This window comes from Saccopteryx leptura, chromosome 13, assembly GCF_036850995.1.
Source record: "Saccopteryx leptura isolate mSacLep1 chromosome 13, mSacLep1_pri_phased_curated, whole genome shotgun sequence".
NCBI classification, from domain to species: Eukaryota; Metazoa; Chordata; class Mammalia; order Chiroptera; family Emballonuridae; genus Saccopteryx; species Saccopteryx leptura.
The window spans coordinates 37687503-37712148 of NC_089515.1; the positions used below are offsets into that span (position 1 = coordinate 37687503).

At 45.3% G+C, this 24646-nt stretch overlaps 2 protein-coding genes across 3 annotated transcripts in view; one reads left to right on the forward strand and one right to left on the reverse strand.

Annotated features, from left to right (window-relative positions):
• The window catches only part of LOC136384436 (uncharacterized), a 109311-nt gene extending 101735 nt beyond the window's left edge, over positions 1–7576 (reverse strand). The window contains exons 1-2 of the mRNA XM_066354599.1: positions 7557–7576; positions 6022–6712 (exon numbers count right to left, since the gene is read on the reverse strand). Coding sequence (XP_066210696.1) covers positions 6022–6712; positions 7557–7576 — 711 coding nt within the window. The remainder of the gene's footprint in view (positions 1–6021; positions 6713–7556) is intronic.
• The window catches only part of SLC16A12 (solute carrier family 16 member 12), a 104547-nt gene continuing 85849 nt past the window's right edge, over positions 5949–24646 (forward strand). For both annotated transcript variants that reach the window (XM_066355805.1, XM_066355807.1), the window contains exon 1: positions 5949–6083. The gene's annotated coding sequence lies outside the window, so the exon portion shown is untranslated. The remainder of the gene's footprint in view (positions 6084–24646) is intronic.

Sequence of the window (24646 nt, forward strand, 5' to 3'; positions counted from 1 at the left end):
GATTTCAGTTAACCTGCTTGTTATTGGATAAAATGGCAGGGATTTGACCAAGAATGCTTTACCTCCATCTAGGCTAGTACTGGTAGTGCCCAGCTCTGAGTGAGGAGAAGAGGTGAGCGGTATAAATTTAGGCTGGAGCACAGCTCTAAATTGTTGTGGAGGTACCATGGCAGCTAAACACATTAGCAAAAGTTTATTTAACTAATAATGGTGCACTATAGTGTCATGTACTGCACCATTTTTTAAAATATAAAATGACTATTAATACTAATTCTGGTTAATATTTTCTGTGCATTTACTATGTGCAGGGCATTGCATTCAACACATTTTATGGATTATCCCAGTTTGACTCTCATGAGGACTGAATGATCTAGGTTTAATGATCAATTCCTCTACCTGCCTTAGGACAGGTGAGGCAGATTTAGAAAAGCTGTAATACTTGGCCTGATGAGGTGATGGCGTAGTGGATAGAGGGTTGGTCTGGGATGCAGACAACCCAGGTTCGAAACCCCAAGGTCGCTGGCTTGAGCAAGGGGTCACTGGCTCTGCTGTAGCCCCTCTCCCCCTCAAGGCACATATGAGAAAACAATCAATGAACAATTAAGGAACCTCAACAAAGAATTGATGCTTCTCATCTCTTTCCCTTCCTGTCTTTCTGTCCCTATCTGTCTCTTTGTCTCTGTCACAAAAAAAAAGAAAGAGAAAGAAAGAAAGAGAGAGAGAGAGAGAAAGAGAGGAAGGAAGGGAGGGAGGAAGGGAGGGAGGAAGGAAGGAAGGAAGGAAGGAAGGAAGGAAGGAAGGAAGGAAGGGAGGGAGGAAGAAAGGAAGGAAGGAAGGAAGGAAGAAAGAAAGAGAGAAAGAAGGAAGAGCTGGAATATTTGGCCTCATCTTCACACCAAAAGCCTCACCTCACCTGACCTGTGGTGGCGCAGTGGTTAAAGCGTCGACCTGGAAATGCTGAGATCGCCAGTTCGAAACCCTGGGCTTGCCTGGTCAAGGCACATATGGGAGTTGATGCTTCCAGCTCCTCCCCCCTTCTCTCTCTGTCTCTCCCTCTCCTCTCTAAAAAAAAAAAAAAAAAAAAAAAAAAAAAAAAAAAAAAAGAATAAATAAAAGCCTCACCTCTAAGCACCACTGTGCCACAGAACTTTCTGTGATAAAGGCAGTGTTTCATGTGCTGTTTAATACAGTAGATGTTAGCCACATGCTGGTATGGAACACTGGAAATGTGGTTAATTCAACAGACTGGTACTGAAAAACAAACACAAACAAAAACTAAATTTACTGAAAATGTAATAGCCCTTTTTGATATTGCAAACGGTTATTCTAAGGATAATTACAACCCTAGCTGGATAACTCAGTTGCTTAGAATTTCATCTCAAAGTGTAGAGGTTGCCGGTTTGATTCCAGGTCAGGGCATATACAAGAACAGATTGATGTTCTGGTGTGTGTGTGTGTGTGTGTGTGTGTTTCTCTCACTCTCTCCCTTTTTCTCTCTTTAAATATGAATAAATAAAAAATTTAAGACTAACTACAAACAGCATTAAAAGGATGCAACATTTCCATCGCTGTAGAAAATTATTGGATAGCACTGTTCTCATCTCCCATCCCCCATCCTCCCACTTCTGTTAGATCTTAGGACAAGCAGAAGGGCTCTCTCCTTCCCTTTCTAGCTTTTTCAAACCTTCCAACTTCAGAGAAAGACAATTCCTTTTCTCTTTCCATTGTCCCTTCTTCCACCCCGTACTGCCCACCCCCATGATATCAGCTTGTTCAACCGCCTTGAGGGGAAAACCCAAAGAGTAAGTAGGTGGAAGTGATCCTTCTGCATCAGGCACAGCCTAGCAGCAGTAGCCTCCTCCTCCTCCTCATCGCAATCCCCGATTGCTTAACTCTCAAAAGATGAGAATCATTCTGCCAGAGATAGATCAAGCAAACTAAATCTGAAGGAATAACAAACAAACAAAACCCAAACACACAACATTTAATGAAATAAAACAAAATGTTTGCTTTGGGCTTTGCTAGAGCCCCTACAAGTGGTGACTTGGAAGGAAGCCTGTGAGGTTTCTTTCTATTCTCCAAAATATTTTAAAAGAACTGGTTGTTCTACATTATTTAGTGGAGAATGGGGCTTATTTGCTACCCAAAACAATGTTTAAGAGAAGTACTTTTCTGAACCACAGAAGTATTTACTGTAAGCCTTTAACCTAAAGATCTTCACAGATGGGAACTCAGGGCTCAACCCTGCCTTTACATTGATAACTTCATTTCAATGCTAATGAATTTTTTTTTCTTTCTTCTTTTCCAAGTAAGGGGATGGGAAATAGAAAGACAGCCTCCCCTCCAGAGTGGGATCCACCTGGCAACCCTCTGTGAGGCCATGCTTGCTCTGAGCTATCTTTAACACCTGAGATGTAGGCTCCACAGAGCCATCCTTAGTGATGTGCTGAAACCAATTACACCAAGGCTGGGAAGGAGAAGAGAGAGAGAGAGGGGAAGAATGAGAAAGGGGGACAGGGGAAGGGTGGAGAAGCAGATAGTCACTTCTCCTGTGTGCCCTGGCCAGATTCAAACCTGGGATGTCCATATGCAGGACCTGCACTCTATCCATTGAGCCACCGGCCAAGGCAGCTGATAAATTACAGTATTATTTTTTTTTTTTCTTTAGCGAGAGAGAAAGAGACAGAGAGAGGGACAAGTAGCAATAGACAGGCAGGAAAGAAGAGAGATGAGAAGCATCAAATCTTCATTGCAGCACCTTAGTTGTTCATTGATTGCTTTCTCATATGTGCTGTGATAGGGGTGGGGGGCTGCAGCCCAGCCAGTGACCTTTTCCTCTGGCCAGTGACTTTGGGCTTCAAGCCAGCGACCATGGGGTCATGTCTATGCTTCTGCACTCAAGCCGAGGACCTTGAGCTCAAGTCGGATGAGCTGCCACTCAAGTGAGGGACCTCGGGGTTTCAAACATGGGTCCTCTGTGTCCCAGGTTGATGCTCCATCTACTGTGCCACAGCCTGGTCAGGCAATGAATTCTTTTACAAGCTGTATGTACTATTTCTTCTGTATGCTTTAGATATACAATTTACTAATCATTACTTAAATGTAACCAAGAGTTTTTTGGCAAGTGTAAAATAGGACTTAAATCCAGATTTATACAGAGCAGAAAATTGAGCTGAGAGGAAAAGACAAAATAGTCAGAGGGTAAAATGAGGAAGGACTATAGTTGTCTATTTAAAATATACCCTAAAGCAGAGGTCCCCAAACTTTTTACACAGGGGGCCAGTTCACTGTCCCTCAGACCGTTGGAGAGCCACCATATACAGTGCTCCTCTCACTGACCACCAATGAAAGAGGTGCCCCTTCCGGAAGTGCGGCAGGGGGCCAGATAAATGGCCTCAGGGGGCCGCATGCGGCCCGCAGGCCATAGTTTGGGGACACCTGCCCTAAAGTATTGAATGGCCGCTGCACGGTAACTTTCTGGTCTCCTTGCTAAATATTCAAGAAAGTCAAATTTATTTTGACACTTTGATGGAAAACCAACCAAATCACTTAGGGATTCCTGTTAAAACACAAATTATGATTTAGAGATTCTGAGATTGGGCATTTCTGAGATTTGCATTTCTAGCAAACTCCCAGATGATGACAACGCTGTTGAGTAACAAGGGTGTAGAAATTTACAGGAAGGTGAACCTGGAACCTGTTTCCCACGGGGTACCAATTGATAGACACAGGCAGCTCCTTGTTCGGGCCAGTGAGACAACCAACTTTCAGGCATTGCTTGGATAGCTGGACCAACCTTAGCTGTACTTACAGTCTTAACAGGACCTACTGTAGAAAGTTTATTGGGGGCACATTAAATACCCGGTGTCTGTACCTCATTCGTTCTGTCCTTTCAGCAGCCGTATGAAGTGGACACTGTTATTCTCATTTTACAGGGGAAGAAATTGGGACTTAAGGTGTTCAAGGCCACAAGCTTTTAAAAAGAGTTTAATCCAGGCCATCTAATTCCAAGAGACAATGTGTGGGTGTCAAGCCAGAAGCCACGGCCACTATCACAGCAGCCTTCTGGCCTATGCAGGTTCGCATTGGATTCGGACAGTCGGTAAAGAAACAGCGGAGCCAAAAACTGATGGGCCATAGTCTTTAATTCTAGCTTGCACCCGGCGGGCAAGTAAAAATACACACTGGGCTCCAAAACCCAGTCACATTCAGTGCTCACAAAACCACTGACTTATCCGAGTTTCCTAGAATCAAAGGTCTCTAGCTCACCAGACTTATTCACCTCTGTTCCCCATCTCCTTCCTTATCCCAGATACAAACTACACAAACTGGCATCTCACTCAGCACTCCACCATCTTGGCTGCTTCTCCTGGCCTCCTCCACATGGCCTTTCTCTGCTCTCCTCTGCTCTCTCTTCTAATGATAATCTCAGGAACCAAGAGCCCAAACTCTCGTTCGTCCCCATTTTATAGTGTAGAAATCTAAACCCTTAATCCAATATACAGAATAGGGAAGTCTCTAATACAGTCACTTCTCTGAGGCATGATTGGATTGTACCACCCCACATCAAGACGGGTGGGAGAGACTTAATCCCAAAACCAAGCCCCAGGCTATAATGATCCTGTCTGCCCCCAACACACATTAATATCACCTGGGCGATGGCATCTTTAACAAAGTGAGCATAATACATTTTATCCGCCCAACAGTGGGTCAAATAAGTTTGCAAATATGATGTATATGTTTGCTCGCTTATAGTTTGCATTGGGTGTGGGAGACAGGCTGTAAGCAGGCAGTGTCCTTATAGCCTAAGGCTTAGTTTTAATACTAAGCCTGTCCCACCCTTTTAATACTAAGATCTTCTCAACACTAGGCCTTTCCCCACACCCTTGACTGTTGCATGATGTGGGGTGTTGCACTCTTATGAGGAATCTCATTTATGCCTCAGATAAGTGACTTTGTATCAGACTTCCTTATTTGTATATGGACTTAAAGGTTTTAATTTCTACACTATAAAATGGGGCAGACCGGGGGCTCATTCTCTCTCAGATCCTGAAATTAGCATGCAAGGAGAGGCAGCCAAGATGGCGCAGTGCTGAAGGAGAAGCCAGTTTGTCCAGTTTGTACAGAGAGAAGGAGATGGAGAACAGAGGTGAATAAGGCTAGTGAGGTAGAAACCTTTGATTCTAGGAAACTCAGATGAGTCAGTGGCTTTGGGAGCCCTGAATGGAAAGGTAAATGTTTTCCCACTGTGTGTATTTCTCGCCCGCCGGGTGGGAGCTAGGATTAAATGTAATGACCCACCAGTTCTTGGCTCCGTTGTTTCATTACCTTCTGTCCGAATCAAATGCAAACCTGCTTAGGCCAGGTGGCTGTGATGGTGGCCGCAGCAACTGGCTTTACACAATGCTTTTAACTATTCCTTTGGGGTCCCAGTTTCCCATGCTGTGAAACGGGAAAGGCTGGCTGGCTGAGTCCAGACTCGCATACTTCTAAGGGAGTCCTTGAATTTTCTCAAGATCTTACTCTTACTCTGCAGGGGAAAGTTCTTTCTGAGAACACCAGGACCCTGTGCTTGCCTAGGTCAGGGGCACAATAACTGTTCCCGGGGAGGGTCAGGCAGTCCTGGAGCGAGCTGGGACAGTCCTGCAGCGAGCTGGCTCGGGACACCGCGGACCCATCTATTACATAACCTCGAGCTGTCCCTCCTCCCCCGCGCCCCTCTCCCCTAGCCAAGCCGAAGCAAAACGCACGTAGAGCGGATCTCAGGGGTACATCTCATTCGGCCACCGGTCAGGGAGTTCACCGCGGAGCTGGGGGGCTGAGCACTGAGATCACCCACCACCACCTCCACCACCACCACCTCCACCACCACCACCACCACGCTCTCCTCCCTCAGCGCTGCCCGCGGGGCCCAGGGGCCAGCCCCGCCGGTGCCTCCGCCCCTTGCACTCTCCGCCCCTCGGAAGCGCGGACCTAAGCGCCTGGGTCCCGGGAAGGGGCCACCGCCCAAGGACTCCTTACTGTGGGTGCGTCCTGGAGGCATGTCCGCGCGCCACCGCCGGGGCTGCAGCGGACGACGCGAGGTGAGGACGCAGCGGGGTCGGTCTGAGGGCCTTGGGTCGGGCGGGAGCGGGTGAGGGTCTGCGCGCTCCGCATCTGCGCGCTTCGGCGGGGCTGCGGTTCCCCGCTGCCTGGCCCCACGGGGTGCTCAGCAGAGTCTCCCGCCGGCGAGTCCGGATCACCAGCGCGTGTGCCGGTGAACCGCTTTATTTCACCCTCTTCCCGCTCCCCGGCTCGGCTGTTCCGAGGACTGGATGACTTAAGTGACCCAGGAATCCTTCGCGGCGGGGCGGCGGGGCTCGAGGGCCGTGCTCGGTGAAGCTGGCGGAGGGAGCTCGGTTCGCTTCCCGCTGCCCCATAGCCCAGCAACGCTCCAGCAGTCCGCCGCCCCAGCCTGGGTCCCTCGCAGAGCCCGCTGGGGCGGGAGAAAGACGCGTGCCACCTGCCCGTCGGTTTGGGGCCGGCGCTCCCCGGCCGTTTCTGGGCCGGCGGCTGCAGAGGGAGCGGTTTTGATCTTCTCCTCTCCTCATAGGTCTCAAGTGCAGACTTCTTAGTGCAATTGAAACCTCCTTTGTCCAGGATTCTGTTTTCAGTGTATTTTTTAAAATCTCCTTCCTGCCTCGGGTGATGTTCATTTCTTATGTATGGTGTACTTAAGACACAGAAGCCTTCAAAACCTTCGGTTGAGTGAAATTAAATTTTCAGTTGCTTCTTTTCCTGAAAAGAAACAATGATACCTATAGTGCGGACTCAGGGTAGCCTGCCGTTTTTGCAGCTTAGAATGCAGAATCTCTTAAAACTTTTTTTTTTTAAACGTTGAGTCAGATGGGACTCGCCAGCACACAGGTTGAGCACTTCTATTCTGAAGGGGCTCTCCTTAGTTCATCCTACTTGTTTCTTTGCTGAGAGCTGGGCACTCTGGTGGTACAGTCAGCTTAACCCAGGAGGAAAATCTTAAAGCCTGCCAAATGTAGAAACACACGATCTCCACAGGTATCCAAGATCTCTAGCTTTTTTTTTTTTTTTTTTTTTTGTATTTTTCTGGAGTTGGAAACGGGGAGGCAGTCAGACAGACTCCCGCATGCGCCCAACAGGGATCCACCCGGCATGCCCACCTGGGGCGATGCTCTGCCCATCTGGGGCGTTGCTCTGTTGCAACCAGAGCCATTCTAGTGCCTGAGGCAGAGGCCATGGAGCCATCCTCAGTGCCCGGGCAAACTTTGCTCCAGTGGAGCCTCGGCTGCGGGAGGGGAAGAGAGAGACAGAGAGGAAGGAGAGGGGGAGGGGTGGAGAAGCAGATGGGCGCCTCTCCAGTGTGCCCTGGCCGAAATCGAACCCGGGACTCCTGCACGCCACGCCGACGCTCTACCACTGAGCCAGCCGGCCAGGGCCAAGATCACTAGCTTTTAAAATCATCAAATGCCCCTGCAGAATTTGTTTCCCCCTGCCCCCTCCCCAAATAAATGTTAAGCCAAACTAGGCTAATGGGACCATACCTTCCGAGGGTGCTCAGCATGTCTGTGGAAGAAATAAAGGATGGAAATTAGGAATAGTAATTAAGTGACTGGATTTGGTCACTTATAATCGTAAAATGTGGAAAAGAATTTTAGAGATCATCTGTTCAAACCTTCCCCTTATGGCCCCGGAAGCTCAGATTCCTACAGGAAAGGATTGGGTAAGCTCATACTGTTAATTGGGGATGGAACCAACACTAGGATCCAGGCCTTCTTCTTTCCATTTAGTTTAGTTTCAAAGCATATTGCTAACAGGCATTTTGAACAACAACAAAAAAAAGTTATCTGACTGGAATCACCTAATTGTATTATTTTCCTGTTTTTATATTTTATTTGCCTATCTTTTTTCTAACTGGTAGCCTTCTGAAATAGAAGAGAGGTTGATTAGTTAACCCCCCCTTTGTAGTACAATTTTTAAAAATAGAAATCCTTAATTTTATTTTATTTATTTAAATAAAGAGATAGAGGAAAGAACCAATTGGGACAGACAGGCAGGAAAGGAGAGAGATGAGAAGCATCGAATCATAGTTGTGGCACCTTAATTTTTCATTGATTCCTTTCTCATATGTGCCTTGACCTGGGGGCTGCAGTCGAACCAGTGACCCCTTGCTCAAGCCAGTGATCTTTAGCCTCAAGATAGTGACCATGGGGTCATGTCTATGATATCACACTCAAGCCAACGATCCCATGCTCAAGCTGGTGACATCAGGTTTCGAACCTGGGTCCTCTGCATCCCAGGCTGATGCTATATCCACTACACCACTGCCTGGCAGATCCTTAATTTTAAATAATATATACTATATTTTTCGCTCCATAAGACGCACCTAGGGTTTAAAGGAGGAGAATAAGAAAAAAAAATGAACCAAATGGTGTGTTAAAATATAAATATTTAATAAAATTTACCACAATAATATTTCAACAATGTAAACTCAACAGCAGTATTAACAACCGTTACCACTGTTATTAACAAATGAGAAGAAACTTTAATGTTCAAATACTCTTCTAGTTGTCCAGGAAACCACAGCAGCTAAAAAAAAAAAGAAAGAAAGAAAAAAAAAGAACATTTGCTCCATAAGACACACGGGCATTTTCCCCTCCACTTTTGGGGGAAAAAAGTGCGTCATATAAAGCAAAAAATACGGTACATTCTTCATATATGAAGATGAATATGCTGATACATCTCAGGTGAACTTTCTGAAGAAGAGAAGTAATCAAAACAGATGGACTAGATTTACCTCATTCTCTCCTTGATCTGATTCTCAGCTCCCTGTGATGATGATTGGTTAATTAAAGGTGTGATTTGAATTTGGAGCCAACATTAGAAAAATGGCTTTTATGAAAACTGTTTGTGTGTTGTATTTAAGACCATGACTTCTAACACAGTTCAGAAAGGAATTTTGAAAAAACTTATTTAGCATTTTAGCATTGGACTGCACATTTTCCCCCATGTTTTTCAATTTAGTTCAATTGAACAGCTATTTATTGAGTACTTGCTATAGTATGTGCCTAGCTCTGTTCTGGGCATTTGGGATACATCAATGATCAAGCAAAGAATTTTGATCCTGTGGAGCTCAAATTACAATTCATTCATTAGAAATTTTCCAGGATTTTGTTTGGCAGATAGAAGAGAATTTCAGTTTTGTTTTGTTTTTAAAGGTTTTATCATTTTTTTTCTTTTTTTTTTAATTTATTCATTTTTAGAGAGGAGAGAGAGACAGAGAGAGAGAAAGGGGGAGGAGCTGGAAGCATCAACTCCCGTATGTGCCTTGACCAGGCAAGCCAAGGGTTTCGAACCGGCGACCTCAGCATTTCCAGGTCTACGCTTTATCCACTGCGCCACCACAGGTCAGGCCGAGAATTTCAGTTTTGCTTAAAGTAGAGAGACAAATATAAATGTTCCAAATTATCTCCCTTCCAATTTCACAGTTCTGCTGATTTTACAATCACTGAAAACAAGCAAATTAAGATGAAGTTACTTTGACTTTTATGAACTGACTTTCTACTGTATAAGAATATAAGTTCTCACATTTGATTATTTTATATATGCTCATTCTGAGTACCTGAAATGACATTTCCTTTAGTATAGGGACATCACTGTGATGACATTAAACTTAATGAAGCATTGGAAGATTAGTTTGATCAATTATTAGTGCCCCCCATGTTAGTATTGCAGACTGTAATTGCCTTAGTTTGAAAGAAACTTCTTATATATTTTTGAAGATGGGGTTCTGCTTTTATTTTGTTTATCTTTTCTCTATATATTAATGTGACTTACTGGTAAATCCGTTACCACAGAAGTTTTTCTTTTTAATTGGACTTTGCAGTTTTAAGCATTTTTTTAATTCTCTCAATTGCTTTTTCTTCAAAATGTCATGGTTGGCAAGCTCAGGCATGTTTATTATTTTTAACAAAGGCTTATCAAAAATGAACTTGGCAATTTTTTAGTCGTATACAAGCCAAAAAAAAGTACTCAGTGCAGCTTTTGGGGTTGTTTATGCATTCCTTACCTAACCAATTGTTTTGCTTTTTAACATCTCCTGTTTGGAAAGCTAAGTTCTTATGATTACCTTTCTAGTATATATAAAAATTCACCCATTAAAATGGTATAATTTAATTGAGAAAACAAAATCTACATTTGAAAATGTAGGGAAATTTTTGAGTACAACAATTGTCTATCTGTCTGTTTTTAATTTGTTCTACATCAAAGGACACCAGGAAGTGTCATTATCTCACAGTGTCTCATTTGAAAATGATCTCTATTAAACCCTTGGAGGAGAATCGTGATTTCCGATGGCTTCCAGGCACCCAGAGTAGTTGGTTTTCTTCATTTGCCTACCACTTTGCTCCATCAGATTCTCATCTCCCCTCCTTTCCCTGCACATTGATGAGTGGAGTGAGTTGCAATAGCCAGGTACACACCATTAACTAGATACTTAACTAATGTGCTCAGTCATTATTTACTCATTAAACTTCTCCTTATTAAGTTTGTGTGAAGATTGTGCTGTATCTCTTTTCCAGTGCTGGCAGCTGTAGGGATATCAGGATATAGATAGAACCTGCCTCTGAATGAGCTAACACCCTGGGATGGAAGAAAAGACATTTTGTGACTAGCTATATTACCAGTTGTAAGCACCATGAGATAGATAAGCACTCTGGAAAGTGATCGGAAGGAGAGAGAGCGTATAGGCACTGTAAGAAGTCAAGGCTTAGGGAAGACTTTCCAGAGGACACATGCAGGCCGCTCTGAAAGGTTGGGTAGGCTGGTAATGCTTTTGCAGAGGCAGAAGGGTACACCTGGCTTTATTGGAACACATCCTTGCTTCTTCTTTTTCTTTTTTTTTTTTTTTTTTTTGGTATTTTTCTGAAGTGAAAAGCGGGGAGGCAGAGAGACAGAGTCCTGTATGTGCCCAACTGGGATCCACCTGGCATGCCCACTAGGGGGCAATGCTCTGCCCATCTGGGCTATTGCTCCGTTGTGAGCAGCTATTCTAGTGCCTGAGGCGAAGGCCATGGAGCCATCCTCAGCCCTGGGCCAACTTTGCTCCAGTGGAACCTTGGCTGCAGGAGGGAAAAGAGAGATAGAGAGAAAGGAGAGGGGAAAAGGTGGAGAAGCAGATGGGTGCTTCTCCTGTGTGTCCTGGCCAGGAATTGAACCCAGCACTTCCACACGCTGGGCTGATGCTTCCTTGCTTCTTTTTGAAGACATATAGAAGACTTCCATGTGGGGACCAGCTGAGGCTGTGTTGGGTTATATAGAAGATACTTATCACCTCTATATCCTCTGTTTGTGTGCCCTTCTATCCTGGATAATAGATTACTGACCAACACTAAAACAGCTCAGTGGGTTGACTAACCCTCTCCTTTCCTTCTGAAACACATACTACTTGTTGTTCAGAGCACAGACCACTGTGGCAAATAACTATCACCCTAATAAATTAGTGTACTTTGCTTTTTTTTTTTTTTTGTATTTTTCTGAAGTTTGAAATGGGGAGGCAGTCAGACAGACTCCCACAAGCGCCCGACCAGGATCCACCCGGCATGCCCACCAGGGGGTGATGCTCCGCTCATCTGGGCCGTTGCTCTGTTGCAACCAGAGCCATTCTAGCACCTGAGGCAGAGGCCACAGAGCCATCCTCAGCACCCAGGCCAACCCTGCTCCAATGGATCCCTGGCTGCGGGAGGGGAAGAGAGAGACAGAGAGGAAGGAGAGGGGGAGGGGTGGAGAAGCAGATGGGCGCTTCTCCTGTGTGCCCTGGCCATAAATTGAACCCGGGACTCCTGCACACCAGGCCGACGCTCCACCACTGAGCCAATCGGCCAGGGCTTGTACTTTGCTTTTATCAGTTCAGGCTCACACTGACAGCGGTGTTTGGTTATAGTCCTGTTTATTCCAGTAATACTTGCTATTGTAATTTTGCAATTTAATTAAATACTACGTAAAGTGAATAGCAAATAGAATGCAATTTCTATAAAAACTAAGTTGACTGCTGTATAGGCTCATAAAAGTAAGCCATATTGAAAAACAATAGTAACACATGCTACAACATGGATAAACTGAAAACACTATGCTAAGTGAGAAAAGTCAGACACAAAAGGCCACATATTATATGGTTGCATTTCTATGAAATGACCACAATAGGCAAATCTGTAGAGAGAAGAAGTAAATTAGTGGTTTTCAGGGTATGGGCCTCTAGGGAGAATTGAGAGTGACTGATAATGGGTACAGGGTTTCTCTTTGGAGTGATGACTGTATTCTAGAATTAAATGGTGGTCGTGGTTTTACAACACTGGTGAATGTTCTAAAAACCACTGAGTACCCTTTAAAATAGTGAATTTTATCTCAATTAAAAAAAAATAAGCAACTATAGGCCTGGCTGGTTGGCTCAGTTGATAGAGCATTGACTCAGTGTGCAGACATCCCAGGTTCAATCCCTGGTCAGGGCACATGAGAAGCAACCATCTACTTCTCAAGAAGTTGCCCCCCCCCCCCCGCCCCCAACCTGGATGTCGGTATCTGGAAGATCTAACATGATGTGGTGATGAAACTAGCACAGCCTGCCCATGAATCTGGTGCTTCTGAAGGCCTGCACAAAGAAGAAAGAGGCAGCCTGACCTGCAGCGGCTCCATGGATAGAGCGTCAACCTAGAACTCTGAGGTTGCCGATTTGAAACCCAGGCCTGGCCCAGTTAGGGCACATATGGGGAGTTGATGCTTCTTGCTCCTCCCTCCTTCTCTTTCTCTCTTCTCTCTAAAAAGTGAATAAATAAAATCTTAAAAAAAAGAAAGAAAAGGAAGGAGGCAGCTTTTTTCTTCTCCACCAAGACAGCTTCCTAAGGATGCAGCTCCTGCCTCATGCTCAGACTTCCACAGATGTTTGTTAAATGAAGGAAGGAATTGTTTCTGCAAAAAACGTTTGCATTTCAGTGACTCAGTTACCATCACTCAATGCATTATCTCTGTATAACACATCCTCCCAGGCTGTCTGATTCGTAGCATTAACATTTTCTTTGAAATATTTTACAGCTCTGTGGACCCAGGCTAGGCAGCCTAGTTGGTCAGAACATACCCTTATCCTCCAAAGTTGCGGGTTTGATCCTTGGTCAGGACACATACAAGAATCAACCAATGAATGCATAAATAAGTAGAACAACAAATTGATGTTTCTCTCTCTCTCAAATCAATAAATTTTAAAAAAGATTTCACAACTCTGTAAATTGTAGGCACCTGATAGCAATACCAAACCACTGTTAATCTGTAGACTTCCAAATTCTGGCCCTTCCAGCAGAGATTCCGTGGACAACCCTCCTCCCCTGTGGTTAAACCAATATACATCCATATAACATACAGCATCTGCCTGGATCTCGCATGAATTCAGTAGAAAAATTTGAACATATATTTATCTTAAAACAAACAAGAAGAACTGGAAACAGGAAATCTGGAATTGGTTTACTCAAAAAGGTCACATAGAACTCCAATTATGTCCTGATAGCCAAAGCTAGTGAATGATTTTATTTTTATTTATGGGACTAAAGTTAAAATAAAGTGTTTTAAATATAATACAGGGGGTCCTCAGCTTATGACAGTCTCGACATATGACGTTTTGAGTTTGTGATGCTTACTCCCATTAAAACTTTAAAAAATTGAGATGTGAGTATTTTGGCTTATGCTGCTAGCATCATACTTACACACTACGTGGGCAAACTAGTTTGGGTGCGCGCAGCAGAAGAATACGCAGTAACACGTACAATACAGTATATTTATGTCCTTTTTCATTTTTCTGTGGCTTAGTTGTGTTTTTATGTTCTAGATTATGATTTTACAACTGTGTTAGGATAGGTAAGTGACTTAGGCTAGTATGTGTTTCAACTTACCCCAAAATTCAGGTTATGTCACGGTCATAGGAACAGAACTATGTGGTAACCCGAGGACCCCTATATATGAACTTTTTGACTCTCATCTTTAACTGACTTCTGATTGCTTCAATTGAGAAAGATTTTAATGTTTCATCTTTTTAAGGTACCAAGTATATCTTGAAAATTGCTTATCTCTCTTTATCTGGAGAGAAATTCTATGTTTATGAGCCTCTCTTATGGATGTAATATTAGTCACTTAAGACTGTAGAGGACCCCTGGCCAGTTGGCTTAGTGGTAGAATGTTGGCCAGGTGTGTGGATGTTTCAGGTTTGATTTCTGGTCAGGGCACACAGGAGAAGTAACTATCTGCTTCTTCACCCTTCTCCCTCCCCCTTATTTCTCTCTATCTCTTCTTTGTCCCATAGCCAGGGCTCAGTTGGTTTGAGTGAGTTGACAAATTGGCCCTGGGCACTGAGGATGGCTCCTGTGGAGCCTCCGCTTTAGGTGCTAACAATAGCATGGTTGCTGAGCAGCAGCCCATAGACAGGCAGAGCATTGCCAGTAGGGGTCTTGCCAGGTTGATCCTAGTCTGGTCCTGAAGCATGTGGGAATCTGTCTCTTTGTCTCTTGTCATCTCACTTTAAAAAAGGGGATGGGGCTGTAGAGGAGACCTGAACCTAGTTTTCAAGTTTTAAATCACCATAAAAATCACAACCCTGGCCCTGGCCGGTTGGCTCAGCGGTAGAGCGTTGGCCTGGCATGCGGGGGACCCGGGTTTGATTCCCGGCCAGGGCACATAGGAGAAGCGCCCATTTGCTTCTCCACCCCCACCCCCTTCTTCCTCTCTGTCTCTCTCTTCCCCTCCCGCAGCCAAGGCTCCATTGGAGCAAAGATGGTCGGGGCGCTGGGGATGGCTCCTTGGCCTCTGCCCAGGCACTAGAGTGGCTCTGGTCGCAGCAGAGTGACGCCCCGGAGGGGCAGAGCATCGCCCCCTGGTGGGCAGAGCGTCGCCCCTGGTGGGCGTGCCGGGTGGATCCCGATCCGGCGCGTGCGGGAGTCTGACTGTCTCTCCCCGTTTCCAGCTTCAGAAAAAAAAAAAAAAAAAAAATCACAACCCTTTCCTCTCAAACTGCGCATGGCTCCCTGGTTCATGGATGTAAACAAAATTGTAACATAAAACCTAACCTACACCAATACTTAAACATTTGTTGACTACATAATTTTTCAAAATATTTCTGAGAACAATTAACCATTTCTTGTTTATTTAACATATTACAGATTAAGGTTATAATTTCATATTTTGGGGACCAACTGGAACTGTTTTTTAATTCTTTTTTTTTACCTTTTTTTTTTTTTTAAGAAATACTTTCCATGGGAGTGAGCTCATGTTTATCTACTGAAAGCAGCTGTATTTCTTGAAATAGCAATTTCAGGTCTCTTGAACCTGTAACTCAGAATAACCCACTGATAACTCATGAAGGAACCACCAAAAATAAATTAATGAGCAAAACCTGAAGCCCACATTGACAACAAGGTCAGATCTGCTTGAAGGTAGAATGGAGTGCTGCTTTTTCAGTCAAATATGGCTTATTCAGACAACTAACAAAAGCAAACTTAACCATCATTATTTTTTTGTTTTTGTTTTTGTTTTTTGTTTTTGTTTTGTCTTTTTCTGAAGCTGGAAACGGGGAGAGACAGTCAGACAGACTCCCGCATGCGCCCGACCGGGATCCACCCGGCATGCCCACCAGGGGGCGACGCTCTGCCCACCAGGGGGCGATGCTCTGCCCCCCCCCCCCGGGGCGTCGCTCCGTTGTGACCAGAGCCACTCCAGCGCCTGGGGCAGAGGCCAAGGAGCCATCCCCAGCGCCCGGGCCATCCCTGCTCCAATGGAGCCTCGGCTGCGGGAGGGGAAGAGAGAGACAGAGAGGAAGGAGAGGGGGAGGAGTGGAGAAGCAGATGGGCGCCTCTCCTGTGTGCCCTGGCCAGGAATCGAACCCTGGAATCCCGCATGCCAGGCTGACGCTCTACCACTGAGCCAACCGGCCAGGGCCAACCATCATTATTAACTGTTCACGAAAGAGGGGCACCCACACTTCTAGGCATCACTGCTATCGAAAAGAAGTGGTTTGTCCATGTTGGTGCCTCATCACTCATCACATGATTCAAGTCTGTATCAGTGGTTCTCAACCCTGGCTACACATTAGAATCACCTGAGGAGGGAAAATATATTGGTGGCAAGTACCATCCTCAGAAATTCTGATTCAGTAGGTCTAGAATAGGGCCAGGGCATCAGGAGTTTTTAAAGCTCTCCCAGTGAATCTCATATGCATGTGGGGTTGTAAATCACTAATTGTTATAACACTTTGATCTTTTAAAATTGTTCTTTGCAGTTTATTCATACTGAGAACATGGGAAGCTCTCCCAATGGTTGAATGAGAATTCACTGATTTTTTTTTCCCCTGCGTGATTCACTGAGTTTGAATGAGAATTCACTGATTTTTTTTCCCCTGCGTGATTCACTGAGTTTATGTCTATACAATATCAAAGTAACCAATCAGTATCATTACAGTCAACCAACCAATCAATTGACCGAGTTGTTTCATGTTTTTGGTGATTGTGGTGTCATAAATACATTTCTTGAAGACAATAATTTGATTTTTTTTTCTCTACCACAATATATTTTCTCTATAATGCTTACAGATATGTCCTTCTTTATTATGAGTTCCTTACCTGATTTGAGTTGTCAATCCTAATGCTCAAATCTTCCTCTGTGTATATTTTTTTATTTAACTCAATAAATTTTGGAAATATAAGACACTTATATAAAAAAGACATTATATAGGATTCATGTAAAAAAGAAAGCAGTTTAAACCTGACCTCCTATGACTTAAAATATGACTAATTTTTGGTTTTCCATGTCATTAGTTTTTACTGTCTTTGAGAAAATGTGGTGAGGTAACTGATGTACACATAAAAAACACTAATCTAACACATTACTCTATTTGTAATGAAATTTGTTCTTATTTTTTAATCATGGAAATTCTCTCCCACCGTTACCAGTTAGCTTTCTCAAATTGTGCTTTAACTGTTGATTCTTGTATTAAAAATAACACTTTTATGGATCTTGACCAATGGTTTTGAACCATGTTTTGCAGATTTCTGGGAGTTTCATAGAGTTTCAGAGACTGTTATGGGACATGGGGACAATGGGGTGGGGCAAGATGTTCAGTGTCCAGTTTAGGGTTCCTTTTGGGAATCTCTTCTGCAACTGAGCAGATATGCTATTTTGATCTCGTATTTTGAGTTTTCCAAGTAAGATTTTTTTCTTTTCATTTTTCCGAAGCTGGAAACGGGGAGGCAGTCAGACAGACTCCCTCATGCGCCCGACCGGGATCTACCCGGCACGCCCACCAGGGGGCGACGCTCTGCCCTCCAGGGGGCGATGCTCTGCCCCTCCAGGATGTTGCTCTGTTGTGACCAGAGCCACTCTAGCGCCTGGGGCAGAGGCCAAGGAGCCATCCCCAGTGGCCGGGCCATCTTTGCTCCAATGGAGCCTCGCTGCGGGAGGGGAAGAGAGAGACAGAGAGGAAGGAAAGGGGGAGGGGTGGAGAAGCAGATGGGCCCTTCTCCTGTGTGCCCTGGCCGGGAATTGAACCTGGGACTTCTGCACGCCAGGCCGACGCTCTACCGCTGAGCCAACCGGCCAGGGCCTCCTTTTTCATATTTTAATATGCTATTTCCCCACATATGCTTGTACATAACTGTCAGTAGTGCTGGAGCGTGAGTGTGTTTGAGTATGGTGGGGGTGCAGGGGTCTGGTCAGAGCACAGGCCATGGAAACCAAGCACAGAAGTGTTCCTTTGAAAACCCTGCATCCTGCACAAAGTTACAGAGCTCATTCTGCATGGGTATTTAAGCATGGAATGAGAAGATAAACTTGATTGTTTAGCTAGTGGATTTGGCGATACAGACCGCCATTGTAATATTTTGGGCATAAAATGATTTGTTAAGAAGTATAATGGGCCCCTGGCCAGTTGGCTCAGCGGTAGAGCGTCGGCCTGGCGTGCGGGGGACCCAGGTTCGATTCCCGGCCAGGGCACACAGGAGAGGCACCCATCTGCTTCTCCACCCTTCCCCCTCTCCTTCCTCTCTGTCTCTCTCTTCCCCTCCCGCAGCCAAGACTCCATTGGAGCAAAAGATGGCCCGGGCGCTGGGGATGGCTCCTTGGCCTCTGCCCCAGGCGCTGGAGTGGCTCTGGTTGTGGCAGAGCGACGCCCCGGAGGGGCAGAGCATCGCCCCCTGGTGGGCAGAGCGTCGCCCCTGGTGGCCGTGCTGGGTGGATCCCGGTCGGGCGCATGCGGGAGTCTGTCTGACTGTCTCTCCCCGTTTCCAGCTTCAGAAAAATGCAAAAAAAAAAAAAAAAGTATAATGGTTCCTTGACTTTGAAAATCCAGACATTTCTCCCATGTCTTTGTTCTTCCTTTTGGAATTAGAGCAGCGATTGCTAGATTCTCTGTGTGGTCCCAGTGAGGCCCAAGGGCAGGTACCATTCTATATGGGTCTGAAGCTTTCTTTCATTTTCTTGGCACAGACCCCACCCTCAATGCTGGCCAGCTATTTGGCAAATTTAGTTACAAGGCTCACCAGGCAACAGTGTAGTAACTTAATTTAAAAACTCATAAACATTCTTAGAATAGTCTAAGTACCTGGATAATGAATAAATGCACGCTTATAAATAAGATCCTGTCAAAAAGATTTTACTTAATAAGATGTTCCGATGATAAAAAGATTGGTTGTTGTGTCAAAAATTAATCCCCACACATTTCTTTCTCTTCTTTTTAGTTCTTTAGGTTGACTTCTTTATCTTACACATTCAAAGAAGATAAAATACATACATACATACATAATCTTATTAAAGATGAATATATACTTAAAACTTGAAATGACATTGAGCAGCTGATGCGCCCAAGTCATCATCTCATACCGCTTTCTTTATAAATTCTCTCATGATAATATACCTAATTGGCCTCAAGTACAGTCCATGTTAAAATTTCAGGTTAATGGTTTATAATTTTAATAGTTTAAAACTGGGGAAGAGATAGTTGAATTAGGTGAAATAGAATTACCTTTGTAGTCCCTAATAAAAAAATACTGTGATGATATAATGTTAAAATAACTGAGTGTGTTTATTCTTTATCAGGCTGTGTTCCCAGCATGTGTTGGACACTGTCGGGTGCTAAAGGGCCACGGAGAACAGACAGGGCCCTTACTCAAAGGCTGTAATCCGCTAGGGGATATAGGTGTGTGGACAATCAAGGCATTGTAACGAGTGCCACAACTGCTTTCTTTAAAAAAAAATTTTTTTTTAGGGTTTTTTTTGTATTTTTCCGAAGCTGGAAACGGGGAGGCAGTCAGATAGACTCCCGCATGCGCCCAACCGGGATCCACCCGGCACGCCCACCAGGGGGCGATGCTTTGCCCATCTAGGGCGTCGCTCCATTGCAACTAGAGCCATTCCAGCACCCGAGGCAGAGGCCACAGAGCCATCCCCAGCGCCCGGGCCATCCTTGCTCCAGTGAAGCCCTGGCTGAGGGAGGGGAAGAGAGAGACAGAGAGGAAGGAGAGGGGGAGGGGTGGAGAAGCAGATGGGCGCTTCTCCTGTGTGCCCTGGCCAGGAATCGAACCCGGGACTCCTTCACGCCAGGCCGACGCTCTACCACTGAGCCAACCGGCCAGGGCCTAAAAAATTTTTTTTAGCTTATTAATTTCAGTGAGAGTGGAAGGGAGGGAGAAAGAGAGAGATACAGGAACATCAATCTGTTACTGTATGTGCCCTGACTGGGGATCAAACTGGCAACCTCTGTGCTTCTGGACAAGGCTCCAACCAACCAAGCTATCCAGCCAGGGCAAGTATGCTGTGCAGGAGGCATGGTACAGAGATGCAATTACTCACGGATGGATTTTAGGGGGAAGTTTATTATGATTAGTAACAATGAAAAATAATCAGTAAAATCAAGAGGAGTTTGAACTTATGTAACTAAAGTAGAATTAAGAGAAAGAATACGGCCCTGGCCGGTTGGCTCAGCGGTAGAGCATCGGCCTGGCGTGCGGGGGACCCGGGTTCGATTCCCGGCCAGGGCACATAGGAGAAGCGCCCATTTGCTTCTCCACCCCGCCCCCTCCTTCCTCTCTGTCTCTCTCTTCCCCTCCCGCAGCCAAGGCTCCATTGGAGCAAAGATGGCCCGGACGCTGGGGATGGCTCCTTGGCCTCTGCCCCAGGCGCTAGAGTGGCTCTGGTCGCGGCAGAGCGATGCCCCGGAGGGGCAGAGCATCGCCCCCTGGTGGGCGTGCCGGGTGGATCCCGGTCAGGCGCATGCGGGAGTCTGTCTGACTGTCTCTCCCCGTTTCCAGCTTCAGAAAAAAAAAAAAAAAAAGTAAAAAAAGAGAGAAAGAATACAACAATAAGCTATACAACATCACCAGGCGAAGAAACATCAGCCTGGGTTTTAGAGTAATAATAGCTAGTTAAAACAACAGACAAAGAAAAAGAGAATTATAAGTATGTACAAATCTCAGCAAACCATGGGGGACACATCATCAGGCCTGGAAGTCTCAGTCTGGGCTCCAGAGTCTGCCACCCGCCGTGGCATCCACTAGGAAGAGTTCCCCAGAGCTTCAGGGGCAGCCAGAGACCCTACCTATTGTGTGAAAAAATTTTGGCTGGAGGTTATTACATGAGGGCCCTCGTGTGTAGCCTCTAGGACAGGGGTTCCCCAAACTACTTTTTACACAGGGGGCCAGTTCACTGTCCCTCAGACCGTTGGAGGGCCGGACTATAAAAAAAACTATAAACAAATCCCTATGCACACTTGCACATATCTTATTTTAAAGTAAAAAAAAAAACAAAACGGGAACAAATACAATATTTAAAATAAAGAACAAGTAAATTTAAATCAACAAACTGACCAGTATTTCAATGGGAACTGTGGGCCTGCTTTTGGCTAATGAGATGGTCAATGTCCGGTTCCACATCTGTCACTGCTAGCCGTAACAAGTGATATGACGCGCTTCTGGAGCCATGACGTGTCCTGTGTCACTGGAAGTAGTACTAGGTACCTGAGCAACGCCGCACTCTGCGGTGCCGCCACATACAGTACTCCAGGATGCATCCTGTGCTCCTCTCACTGACCACCAATGAAAGAGGTGCCCCTTCCAGAAGTGCAGCCGGGGCCGGATAAATGGCCTCAGGGGTCCATAGTTTGGGGACCCCTGCTCTAGGAACTAGGAAAGGTCACCACATTCCAGAATCCTCCCTGGCTTCAGGGGAAACTGCAGCAGGACGTCTCTTCCCACCCTAAGTAAATGACTCAGTCATTCCTGCAGCCATTTTTTGTGACCCTTATTATTAATGTTCAGTTAAGTTCACATTCACATTTTTTAAAAATATACTATTCTTCCACAGCAAGTGACTGTTTTCTATAGGAGTTAGAGCCAAGGCACTCCACACTCTAGGTTGGTCAGACTAGTAACGGATCAGAAGTTCATGAGGTGAAAAACCCAGGGATGGCCCTGGCTGGTTGGCTCAGTGGTAGAGCTTCGGCCTGGCATGCAGGAGTCCCGGGTTTGATTCCCGGCCAGGGCACACAGGAGAAGCGCCCATCTGCTTCTCCACTCCTCCCCCTCTCCTTCCTCTCTGTCTCTCTCTTCCCCTCCTGCAGCCAAGGCTCCATTGGAGCAAAGTTGGCCCGGTTGCTGAGGATGGCTCCATGGCCTCTGCCTCAGGTGCTAGAATGGCTCTGGTCGCAACAGAGCAACGCCCCAGATGGGCAGAGCATCGCCCCCTGGTGGGCATGCCAGGTGGATCCTGGTCGGGCGCATGCTGGAGTTTGTCTGACTGCCTCCCTATTTCCAACTTCAGAAATAATACGAAAAAAAAGAAAAAAAGAAAAGAAACCCAGGGAGGCCTTACTAGGCAGCAGGAGGAGTTGGTACAGAGGTGCTGACATGGGAAAATGCACTGTGCATTGAGAGAACTGCCCCTTTCTGCAGGGTGATTGATGTGGCTGCAGGAAGGATACAGAAGAGCAGAGAGGGGCTAAATCAGTTAGGGCAGGGGTCGGGAACCTTTTTGGCTGAGAGAGCCATGAACGCCACATATTTTAAAATGTAATTCCATGAGAGCCATACAACGACTTGTGTACATTACGCATTATCCAATAAAAATTTGTTGTTGTCCCAGAGGATAACTGTGATTGGCTCCAGCCACCCGCAACCATGAACATGAGCAGTAGGAAATGAATGGATTGTAATACATGAGAATGTTATATATATATATATATATATATATATATATATATATATATATATATATATATTTTTTTTTTTTTTTTTTTTTTTTTTTTTTTTTTTTTGTATTTTTCTGAAGCTGGAAACGGGGAGAGACAGTCAGACAGACTCCCGCATGCACCCGACCGGGATCCACCCGGCACGCCCACCAGGGGTGACGCTCTGCCCACCAGGGGGCGACGCTCTGCCCCTCCGGGGCATCGCTCTGCCGCGACCAGAGCCACTCCAGCGCCTGGGGCAGAGGCCAAGGAGCCATCCCCAGCGCCCGGGCCATCCCTGCTCCAATGGAGCCCTGGCTGCGGGAGGGGAAGAGAGAGACAGAGAGGAAGGAGGGGGGAGGGTGGAGAAGCAAATGAGCGCTTCTCCTATGTGCCCTGGCCGGGAATCGAACCCGGGTCCCCCGCACGCCAGGCCGACGCTCTACCACTGAGCCAACCAGCCAGGGCCGAGAATGTTTTATATTTTTAACGTTATTATTATTCCTATTAAAGATTTGTCGCCTGACCTGTGGTGGCGCAGTGGATCAAGCATTGACCTGGAATGCTGAGGTTGCTGGTTCAAAACCCTGGGCTTGCCTGGTCAAGGCACATATGGGAGTTAACGCTTCCTGCTCCTCTCCCCCTTCTCTCTCTCTCCTCTCTTTCTCTCTCTCTCTCTTCTCTAAAAAATGAATAAATAAATAAAAATTTTAAATAAAATAAAATAAAAATTTGTCTACGAGCCAGATGCAGCCATCAAAAGAGCCACGTCTGGCTCGCAAGCCATAAATTCCCGACTTCTGAGTTAGGGTCTTGTGTATCACACCAAGCTATAAGGAGTTTTGATTTTGCTTTGGTGGCTAAGAGTGGTCCTTGAAGGCTTTTAAACAGAACAGTTGGGCAGGAGTGGGGGTTTGGTGATAAAATTAGATTGTACTTTGTGAGTCAAATAAGTTTGCAAATATGATGTATATGTTTGCTCACTTATAGTTTGCATTGAGTGTGGGAGACAGGCTGTAAGCTGGCAGGGTCCTTATAGCCTAAGGCTTAGTTTTAAGACTAAGCCTTTCTCACCCTTTTAATACTAAGATCTTCTCAACACTAGGCTTTTTCCCACACCCTTGACTGTTGCATGATGTGGGGTGTTGCACTCTTATGAGGAATCCCATTTATGCCTCAGATAAGTGACTTTGTATCAGACTTCCTTATTTGTATATTAGCTTAAAGGTTTTGATTTCTACACTATAAAATGGGGCAGACCGGGGGCTCTCTCTCTCTCAGATCCTGAAATTAGCATTGCAAAGGAGAGGCAGCCAAGATGGCGCAGTGCTGAAGGAGAAGCCAGTTTGTGCAGAGAGAAGGAGATGGAGAACAGAGGTCAATAAGGCTGGTGAGGTAGAAACCTTTGATTCTAGGAATACTCGGATGAGTCGGTGGCTTTGGGAGTCCTGAATGGAAAGGAAAGTGTTTTCCCACTGTATGTATTTCTCGCCCGCTGAGTACAAGCTAGGATTAAATGTAATGGCCCACCAGTTCTTTGCTCCGTTGTTTCATTACCGTCTGTCCAAATCAAATGCGAACCTGCATGGGCCAGGTGGCTGTGATGGTGGCCTTAGCTACTGGCCATATATACTTCAAACAGATAACTATGAATGGGGCTTCAAGACAGGTCCAAGAGGGTGACGAACTAGGAGTTCATTGAAGTGATACAGATGGGAAATAAGGCTAATACCTCATGATAAGACTTTTCTTAAAAAAAAAAAAAAAGACTTTTCTTAAATTTATATTTATTATTCTTGGTGTTTGCTGCCCTATAAAGAATGTGGTAGAGATATTTGGTCAGCAATTTGATATTCTGTGCAAGCAATATAAAATTTGGGCATCACTAGCGAGGAGACTTGATTGAAATCACATGATTGAATGTAATTATCTGGGAAGTATGGTTCGAACGTAATGTGAAATGGGTCAGAAATTGTCAAGAATAACTAGCATGTGTTCCCGTTCTACCCAGAACACACACTTTGGTCTTTGTACCTTTCTTTTTTTCTACTCTGTCTAGTGTGTGTTTATCTTTTCCACTAGACCAACTGTGGGGTGGGGACAGGTTTATTTACAACATCACTGTCATTTCACAACTACAGAAAGCATCATTCATCTGAGTTGTTGTGTCTCAACTGTGAGTAGTATCCTCTAGAGTTGTGTTTCAGCTGTCCTTGCTTAACTGGTCCCAGCAGCTGTCACGATAGTGACATGTGGTAAGTGTTCAGTATGTTTGTTGAATAAATGCATAAATGAAACAGTATATAATGAGTGGCCAGCAGGAGATATATCCAGCAAAAGAAGTAAGAAACACAGCTGTTGGGTAAACAAGTTTGTAATTCCGTATTTTTC